This window comes from Atractosteus spatula, chromosome 22, assembly GCF_055471065.1.
Source record: "Atractosteus spatula isolate fAtrSpa1 chromosome 22, fAtrSpa1.hap1, whole genome shotgun sequence".
In the NCBI taxonomy this organism is placed as follows: Eukaryota; Metazoa; Chordata; class Actinopteri; order Semionotiformes; family Lepisosteidae; genus Atractosteus; species Atractosteus spatula.
Genome location: NC_142727.1, coordinates 4,198,756 through 4,209,180, shown reverse-complemented (window position 1 = coordinate 4,209,180; position 10,425 = coordinate 4,198,756). Strand labels below are relative to the sequence as shown.

At 50.8% G+C, this 10,425-nt stretch overlaps 1 protein-coding gene across 1 annotated transcript; it reads left to right on the top strand.

The window, feature by feature from the left end:
• The first annotated feature begins 1,959 nt into the window (after positions 1 to 1,959).
• On the top strand, positions 1,960 to 10,112 carry LOC148816657 (T-box transcription factor TBX1). The gene is made up of 9 exons (XM_088940140.1): positions 1,960 to 2,027; positions 3,403 to 3,592; positions 4,282 to 4,383; positions 4,795 to 4,966; positions 6,422 to 6,577; positions 8,562 to 8,629; positions 8,746 to 8,855; positions 9,381 to 9,446; positions 10,054 to 10,112. Exons 1-9 carry the CDS (start codon positions 2,021 to 2,023, stop codon positions 10,110 to 10,112), a joined length of 930 nt encoding a protein of 309 aa, XP_088796266.1. The 5' UTR covers positions 1,960 to 2,020.
• The last annotated feature ends 313 nt before the right edge of the window (positions 10,113 to 10,425 follow it).

Sequence of the window (10,425 nt, the reverse complement as noted above, 5' to 3'; positions counted from 1 at the left end):
GTAGAATTCAGAGAATTCAGTCTGTTCAGTCTGAAGACAGTTTCTCTCAGTTGTTCAGTCTCTCAGTGCTGTACAGTCAGTTGACTGAGTTTCTCCCAGTGCAGTACAGACTGAAGACTGGGTTTCTCCCAGTGCAGTACAGACTGAAGACTGAGTTTCTCCCAGTGCTGTACAGTTTGAAGAGTGAGTTTCTCCCAGTGCAGTACAGACTGAAGACTGAGCTTCTCCCAGTGCAGTACAGACTGAAGACTGAGTTTCTCCCAGTCCAGTACAGACTGAAGACTGAGTTTCTCCCAGTGCTGTACAGTTTGAAGAGTGAGTTTCTCCCAGTGCAGTACAGACTGAAGACTGAGCTTCTCCCAGTGCAGTACAGACTGAAGACTGAGTTTCTCCCAGTCCAGTACAGACTGAAGACTGAGTTTGTCCCAGTGCTGTACAGTTTGAAGAGTGAGTTCGTCCCAGTGCTGTACGGTGTGGAGCATGTGGATGTGCTGTTGAGTTCGACTCCTACTCTACAGGTCTAGTAGAAGGAGAGTTTGCCTCTCGGGAATCAATGATCTTTATTAGCAAATCTGTCTTGCCTGTCCGTAGTGCCCAGGGGCCCTGTGCTGTCTGAATGTCGCAGAGGTGGGGGGTTCTCGTGAGGAGGGGGTGAGAGGTGGTGGGCACTTCTAAACTGCCCCAGGCACAGCGCTGACTAACAGACACAGGGGCACTGCTGCTGTCTGCGAGGTCAAAGGGCACAACCTTGTCAGCCCCTGCACTCCCTCAAACACAGCAGGGCAGCCTGTAGCCTTTTGAGTCTCTTTGGGGCTCAGTGAAGCCATCCTTGGCAGAATACACTGCATGTGCTCTGGCAAGTGCTTAGGATGGAGTTCTGTATCTCTTTTATTGCTAAATATACATTTTATTTCACCTTCTTACAGTAATTTTACTGTACCCTGTAGCTATTGTACTGCACTTCCTACTGCAACATGGAATATTGAGTAGAATATTGAAACAGAACTATTGAACTATAACTTTAGTTCCATCCTCTGTTGTTATATAATTATTCTATAGCTCTGTGAACAGAATTATTGTGTTGTGCTTTGTTTGGGAAAGATAGAAAGTGGCAGGAGAATGCATTCTGGATCACAGAGAGGAGAGGATGAGGGCTTTTGGAAAGACACCGCCTGTGCGGTGTTGCATTACACTCTCTAACTCAAGCACAGTTAGCCCTGAGCTGTGGGTGCCTCTTATATAAACTGCCTTACTGACGAGAGTGTAAGAGCACTATTGAAGCAGTGCACTATGCATGGGGGGTGTGTGTGTGTGTGAGTACGTGAGGTGATGTGGATGTGGTTTGTGTGTGTCAGGGGTCCCAGGGGTGTCCCAGCCCCTATAAAACAGTGTGAACCTCACGGTCCTGGCACTGAGGGTCAGGGCTCTGAGGATCTCTCACCACTGCGTGTTATTAGTGGGACTCCCACTCGACACAGACACATCCCTGCACCGCACCGACCGCGCGCAGCAGCTGACGACACAACGCGCGCACACGGGGAGGGAGGAGCAGAGACGGACCGTCGCCGACCGACGCAGAAGAGACTCGGACAGACCAGCGGACGATGAGGATCCTGGACAGGCAGCTGTGAGGACAGACAGAGCCGGGGGGGGGGGACACCCGCAGCTGCAGGGCACCTACCTGTGATTCTCCCAAACCGTCCACCTGCAGAGCCACAGACGCCCCGGCGCCCGGTCCTCCGCAGACACTGCGACACAGCCCTGCACCTCCCGCAGACAGGTGGACAGAGAGACAGACAGGCAGACAGAGCCACATAGACAGGCCGACAAGACCGGTGGACAGAGAGAGAGAGATAGATAGACAGACAGGCAGAAAGAGAAGAGAGACAGACAGGCAGACATACAGTTAGGCTGGCAGAGAGACAGATTGACACACAGACAGAAAGGCAGACAGAGAGACAGACAGCAGGACTCTCAGAGACAGACGGATCCTCACCAGTAGAGCTGCAGCACTGGACACATGGAGGGTAATGGACACCAATCAGATTCATTGATCAGCTCATTAACTGGTACCTTTTTGTATGTATTCGTCGGTTGATGCCTTTCTTCTGAGAGCTGTGTGAGCACCTGCTGGGGATCTGCAAAACGCTCTTTCGCCTGGCTGTGTCTTCATCTCGGCATGGCTCTGTTGCAAGTGTTTGCCATTAGTCTAACTGTTGCTTGTTTCTGTGTCTGGGTATGTACAGTAGGTGTCATCTAGTTAGCAAGAGGTCTGGGGGTGCTCTCTAAATAACAGTGTTAATTAAAATGATGATGACCTTTTTATTAACAGAAATATCATAAGAATGATGGAAGTTTCTGGATTCTCTGCTTCATTGAGCTTGATGGCTCATCTGCTCTAATCACCCGACTGCAAAACGAATGCTGTTGCTTCAAATCCACCTTTATTGTCAGTTAATTACTGCTCAGCATGTAGTGCTATACTATACTGTGCTGGGGTTTGCTCTTCTACGGCATATTGAACTACGCTTTGTGAAGTATTGTGCTGAATTGTGCTATGTCCCTCAGTAAAATGTGTTGTACTGGACTGTGTGTCTCTGTGGTACAGTGTGTTGTACTGGACTGTGTGTCTCTGTGGTACAGTGTGTTGTACTGGACTGTCTCTCTCTGTGGTATAATGTGTTGTGCTAGATTGTGTCTCTGTGGTACAGTGTGTTGTACTGGACTGTGTGTCTCTGTGGTACAGTGTGTTGTACTGGACTGTCTCTCTCTGTGGTATAATGTGTTGTGCTAGATTGTGTCTCTGTGGAACAGTGTGTTGTACTGGACTGTGTCTCTGTAGTAGAGTGTTGTACTGGACTGTGTGTCTCTGTGGTACAGTGTGTTGTACTGGACTGTGTGTCTCTGTGTAAAACAGTGTTGTACTGGACTGTGTGTCTCTGAGGTAAACAGTGCTGTACTGGACTGTGTGTCTCTGTTGTAAAGAGTGCTGTACTGGACTGTGTGTCTCTGAGGTAAACAGAGCTGTACTGGACTGTGTGTCTCTGTGGTAAACAGTGCTGTACTGGACTGTGTGTCTCTGTGGTAAACAGTGCTGTACTGGACTGTGTGTCTCTGTGGTAAACAGTGCTGTACTGGACTGTGTCTCTGTTGGTAAAGCACATTGTTCTCCATAGTATTATGTTCTACTATATTATACTGGCTTCAGCAGAATCAGACCTGGAAGTTAGTGGTTCCAGGGGAAGACAGTGCTGGGTCCTGTTTATGTTATGATCTGGAAATGTCACCTCAGACTTGTGCTTTTGCAATCCTAATAATTTTCCTATATCTTTTCTGTCAATCCCTCTCTCCCTTATCTGTCTCGATCACTATCCCTCCCTCCCCTGTGCTCTCTGACAGAAGCCCCCCAGTCCGCACTGTGCTGTGCAGCACTGTCTCCCCCATGCTGTGCAGTGGCAGGGTGTGTCCAGCGGGAGGCGCCCTGTGTGAAGGCAGCCCAGGTCTCGGGAGTGCGGGTGCAGCTGGAGATGGCGGTACTGTGGCAGCAGTTTGATCGCCTGGGCACGGAGATGATAGTGACCAAGGCTGGCCGGTGAGGCACTGACTCACACTCATGAACACACACAGTGAGACAGAGCTCACACTGATCACTGAGACAGTGTTGATGCTGTACACTGAGACAGTGTTGATGCTGTACACTGAGACAGTGGTGATGCTGTACACTGAGTCAGTAGTGATGCTGTACACTGAGACAGTGGTGATGCTGTACACTGAGTCAGTAGTGATGCTGTACACTGAGACAGTGGTGATGCTGTACACTGAGACAGTAGGGATGCTGTACACTGAGACAGTGGTGATGCTGTACACTGAGACAGTAGTGATGATGTACACTGAGACAGTGGTGATGCTGTACACTGAGACAGTAGTGATGCTGTACACTGAGACAGTGGTGATGCTGTACACTGAGACAGTAGGGATGCTGTACACTGAGACAGTAGGGATGCTGTACACTGAGACAGTGGTGATGCTGTACACTGAGACAGTAGGGATGACGTACACTGAGACAGTAGGGATGACGTACACGGAAACAGTAGGGATGCTGTACACTGAGACAGTGGTGATGATGTACACTGAGACAGTGGTGATGCTGTACACTGAGACAGTGGTGATGCTGTACACTGAGACAGTAGTGATGACGTACACGGAAACAGTAGGGATGCTGTACACTGAGAATGTAGTGATGACATACACTGAGACATTGTGTGTCCACTACTGATGCAGGAGGATGTTTCCAACATTTCAAGTGCAAATCACTGGGATGGACCCTGTGGCTGAATATGTTTTGCTCATGGACTTCATTCCTGTGGACGACAAGAGATACAGGTTTGACACTGCATTAGTCCTACACATCGATACTATCACCTTGGCCCACTGAGACAACGAGACCCTGCTGTCCTGACACACTGCCATGTTGACTGAAAAACAGTACACTGTTGTACTATTACCCTGCCACACTGAGATACTGCACTCTGCTAATATGCTGACACAGTAGTACTGACTTTGACTTGGAAGATCCTGAGTGGAACAGTCTGTGTGACTTTGACTCAGCATCACAATACCTGTATACTAGCATGCTTAGCATGTCCTTGTACTTACTGTATACACTGATAATCTCCCACTCCCAGCCAGTCTGACTAACTCCTCTCTCTCCCTCCGCTGGCTCTCTCCTCTCCCCCTCTCTATCCTCCCTCACCTCTCCCCTCTATCTCCCAATCCTCTCCGAGCCTGCCTCAGGTATGCCTTCCACAGCTCGTCCTGGCTGGTGGCAGGGCGCGCCGACCCTGCGGCCCCCGGCAGGGTACACTTTCACCCCGACTCGCCCGCCAGGGGGGCACAGTGGATGAAACAGACCGTGTCCTTCGACCGGCTGAAACTGACCAACAACCTGCTGGACGACAATGGGCATGTGAGTCACTATACTGCTGGAACAGGCAGAGACCCCGAGACACTGACAGCTGGACAGCCCGTTACACTGACACACCGAGACACTGACACCCTGACAACCTGTTACACTGACACCCTGAGACACTGACACCCTGACAACCTGTTACACTGACACCCTGAGACACTGACACCCTGACAACCTGTTACACTGACACACCGAGACACTGACACACCGAGACACTAACAGCTGGACAGCCTGTTACACTGACACACCAAGACACTGACACCCTGAGACACTGACACCCTGACAACCTGTTACACTGACACCCTGAGACACTGACACCCTGACAACCTGTTACACTGACACACTGAGACACTGACACCCTGAGACACTGACAGCTGGACAGCCCGTTACACTGACACACCGAGACACTGACACCCTGAGACACTGACACACCGAGACACTAACAGCTGGACAGCCTGTTACACTGACACACCGAGACACTGACACACCGAGACACTGACAGCTGGACAGCCCGTTACACTGACACACCGAGAAATTGACACACCGAGACACTAACAGCTGGACAGCCTGTTACACTGACACACCGAGACACTGACACCCTGAGACACTGACACCCTGACAACCTGTTACACTGACACCCTGAGACACTGACACCCTGACAACCTGTTACACTGACACACTGAGACACTGACACCCTGAGACACTGACACACCGAGACACTAACAGCTGGACAGCCTGTTACACTGACACACCGAGATGCTGACACCCTGTTACACTGACACATTGAGACACTGACACCCTTTTACAGTAACACACTGAGACACTGACACCCTGAGACACTGACACCCTGACAACCTGTTACACTGACACCCTGAGACACTGACACCCTGACAACCTGTTACACTGACACCCTGAGACACTGACACACAGACACACAGAGACACTGACACCCTGAGACACTGACACACCGAGACACTAACAGCTGGACAGCCTGTTACACTGACACACCGAGACACTGACACCCTGAGACACTGACACCCTGACAACCTGTTACACTGACACCCTGAGACACTGACACCCTGACAACCTGTTACACTGACACATTGAGACACTGACACCCTGTTACAGTAACACACTGAGACACTGACACCCTGACAGCCTGTTACAGAAACACACTGACACAATGATACACTGATACACTGGCAGACGGTTACACTCACAGCCTGTTACACTGGCACGTTGTTACTTGACACGCTGTTTCAGTGACACACTACCAGCTTGTTACACTGAGACGCTGTTTCACTGACAAACAGATGCCGGAGTGCTGAATTGAACAGCCTGATACACTCACGCTAATTAACACTACCAGTCTGAATGGTGGAGATACCTGCCTTTCACACTGAGATACAGGCTGAATGCAGTGACCCCCTGACACAGTGCGCCTGTGTGTAGATCATCCTGAACTCCATGCACCGGTACCAGCCCCGCTTCCACGTGGTGTATGTGGACCCGCGCCAGGACAGTCACCGCTATGCACAGCACAATTTCAAGACCTTCCAGTTCCCCGAGACCTGCTTCACGGCTGTCACTGCCTACCAGAACCACAGGGTACCCCGTCTCTGTTGTCTCACTGTCACTGTCCCCCTGTCTCCCTCACTGTGATACTGTCTCACTGTCCCCCTGTCTCCCTCACTGTGATACTGTCTCACTGTCTCCCTGTGTCCCTCACTGTGATACTGTCTCACTGTCCCCCTGTCTCTGTCACTGTGATACTGTCCCACTGTCTCCCTCACTGTGATACTCTCTCACTGTCTTCCTCACTGTGATACTGTCTCACTGTCCTCCTGTCTCCGTCACTGTGATACTGTCTCACTGTCCCCCTGTGTCCCTCACTGTGATACTGTCTCACTGTCCCACTGTCTTCCTCACTGTGATACTGTCTCACTGTCCCCCTGTCTCCCTCACTGTGATACTGTCTCACTGTCCCCCTGTGTCCCTCACTGTGATACTGTCTCACTGTCCCACTGTCCCCCTCACTGTGATACTGTCTCACTGTCTCCCTCACTGTGATACTGTCTCACTGTCCCCCTGTGTCCCTCACTGTGATACTGTCTCACTGTCCCTCTGTCTCTGTCACTGTGATACTGTCTCACTGTCACTGTCCCACTGTCTCCCTCACTGTGATACTCTCTCACTGTCTTCCTCACTGTGATACTGTCTCACTGTCCCCCTGTCTCTCTCACTGTGATACTGTCTCACTGTCCCTCTGTCTCTGTCACTGTGATACTGTCTCACTGTCACTGCTTCACTGTCTACAGTTGCAAGAGAATGTTTGTGAACCCTTTTGGAATTACCTGGAGTTCTGCATTACTTACTCAGAAACATTTGGTCTGATCTTCAACTAAGGCACAATAATAGACAAACACCACCTGCTTAAACTAATAACACACAAACAATTGTACTTCTTCTTGTCAGTACTGAACAAGTCATTTAAACATCCACAGACTAGGTTGGAAAAAGTATGGGACCCTCTAGGTTACTGACTTCTCCAAAAGCTAATTGGAGGCAGGTGTTCCAATCGATGAGATGAGATTGGAGGTGTGGCTTGGAGGTGCCTTGCCCTATAAAAAAGGCACACAAAGCATGCAAGAAGAAAAACACTGAACAAGAATGGTGTTGACCACTGCCAGCAACAGCAACAGCAACAGCAACAGCAACAGCAACAGCAACAGCAACAGCAACAGGTCTCAAGTTTGCAAAAGATCACCTGGATGTTCCACAATGCTTCTGGGACAATGTTCTGTGGACAGATGAGACAAAAGTTGAACTCTTGGGCAGAAACGTGCAACACTTTTTTTTTGGAGGGGGGGGAAAGGACTTACACAACACCACCAAAACCCCTCCACCATGCTTCACAGTTGGGATGAGAGCATCACGGTTTGGGGCTACTTTGCTGCCTCAGGGCCTGGACAGCTTGCTATGATGGAGGGAACAATGAATTCAAAATTCTAGCATGAAATTTGACAGGAGAATGTCAGGGTAGTGGTCCGTCACCTGAAGCTTAATAGGAGTTGGGTGATGCAACAGGACGATGACCCGAAACGCAGGAGTACATCAGCAACTGAAGGGCTTAAATGGAAGGAAATTTCCCATTCTGGAATGGCCAAGTCGGAGTCCAGACCTCAACCTCAATTGAGATCCTGTGGCATGACCTGAAGAGAGCTGTTCACACAAGGAATCCCAGAAATACTAATGAACTGAGACAGTTTTGTAAGGAGGAATGGTCTAAAATTCCTCCTGACCGTTGTGCAAGTCTCATCAGCAGCTACAGGAAACGCTGGGAGGTTATTGCTGCTAAAGGAGGTTCTACCATTTACTAAATGCAAGGGTTCACATACTTTTTCCCAGCCTGGACTGTGTTCAGTATTGACAAGTACAATTGTTTTAGCCTAAGCAGATTCAATGTCTGTTAGTATTGAAGATCAGACCACATTTGAGTAATTAATGCGGGAATCCAGGTAATTCTAAAGGGTTCACAAACCTTTTCTTGCAACTGCATGTCGGTGTCTCACTTTGTGTCTCTCCCTGTCAGATCACTCGGCTGAAGATCGCCAGTAATCCCTTTGCCAAAGGTTTCAGGGAGTCGGACCCAGATGACTGGTGAGAGGGGGGAGTGGGTGGTGGAAGGGGAATGCGAGAGCACTAGTGAGTGTGAGATAGTGGTGTGCTCTGTGGATATATGTGTTTGTGTTACAATGCTGTTCTCGTGTGGGCAGGGTGTGCAGTGCCAGGTCTCTCCCTCTGTCTGTGGGCATCTGTCGGCCCCGAGGAGCCCGACTGGAGCCCGGCAGCACGCAGCAGCAGCAGCAGCAGCAGCAGCGCTCTGGTAAATACAGCAGCCCACCCTTCCCTGTTGCCTGGGCCTCCCTTTCTCTCATTTATTCAGGGACTGCTTCCTTCCTCTCTTCTTTCTGCGCCTGTTCACCCCCTCGTCTCTGTTCCTTTCTGCTGCATCTCGGAAACAAACTGCCGTTTGTGTTACATGCTCCCTAATTTCAATTTGCAGTTACTGAGGATCCCGGTGCGTTAGTTTAACGAAGCCCACCTCTGCTCGTAGCCTAATGATCCCAGAATCCCTTCGAGCTGTTTCTTAAGGATGGCTGTGGTTTGGGGGGGGGGGAAAGCTCATTCTACAATCCTGTCCCATGAGCAGCGCCTCCTGTTGGGTTGTCTTGCCCTGAGAGCTCCTGGACTGCCGTCTCCTCCTGTCACTTGAAGTACCTTGGCCTGAGCACTCGGGATTTTAAATTCCCGAGTCGACATCCTCTGCTTCCGCCTGCAAAAGATCCGCTTCCCTTCGTGCGGCGGAGAACGACGTTCCCTTTGGACTAGAACCCTCTTGCTTGCACAGGGGAGCAATGCTCTTCCAGCCTGGCACTGAGCAGAGCTCTCATACGGAGCCCGGGAGGGGCCATCGGTAGGAAAAAAGTCATATCGAGGGAACGATTTACAATTCGTGCCCACGAGATAATGAATTTGTTCCTATAAATATATTGAGGGAACAGTAAAACTTTTTCCCCCCTACCGAGGGGCCCCTCCCATGCTCCGTACTCTCACTAGGGTGTACACTGCAACTGGGGGAAACGATTCGAATAATTTTCCACTCCCCCAATCTGGAATCGCTTGCAACCTTCGAGCTGCAAGTCCCTGTAGAGCACGGAGAGAAGGGTGACCTTTGACCTTCTCTCCATGCAACAGGCCTGCCTGTCAGAGGACCCCAGTCACTGGGGGAACTCGACTGAACCGCTGAGCCTGGCCCCTCGTGAGCTGCCGTCGCACAGCCAGCTCCATCGAGAGACCTCCAGCGCTGGGCCAGTGCTTATTGGTTATCTGGGATATACATTTCCCCCCCCCCCTCCTGACTTTTACACCTTTCTAAAGTCTGACCCTCTGCTCTAGTTAAGCCATGATCTGAAATCTTAGGAGGACAATGACACGGGCACTGATTTTCAGCAAATGTCAACAGCTGATTGCTCATGGAGTGACTCTAGTCCACCTCTCTGTCTCTCTCTCTCTGCCCACAGACCAGTGTCTGCAGTCCCGGATGGACACGGGCTACCCCTCTGGGGGCTGCACGCAGTGACGCTGGGCTCGCTCTGCCTCTCTCACGGTCACGCTTCCTGCTTCTGTCCCCCTCGGCTCCCTCATTCCCAGCCCTGTGTCGGCTCACCTGCCTGCTGCAGGCACCCCTCTCTCTCTGTCTGTTTCAGGCTTGCAGTGCCAGGACACCTGTGACCTGCCCAGTTAGCACCCAGGCCTAGATGGCAACCAAGCTCAGTTAGTACCCAGGGCCAGTTAGTCCTAATTTAGTACCCGGCCCCAGTTAGCTCCCTCTCTGTCTGTTTCTGGCTTGTGGTGCCAGCAATCCTCAGTGCCCTCCGGGAATGCCATGACCT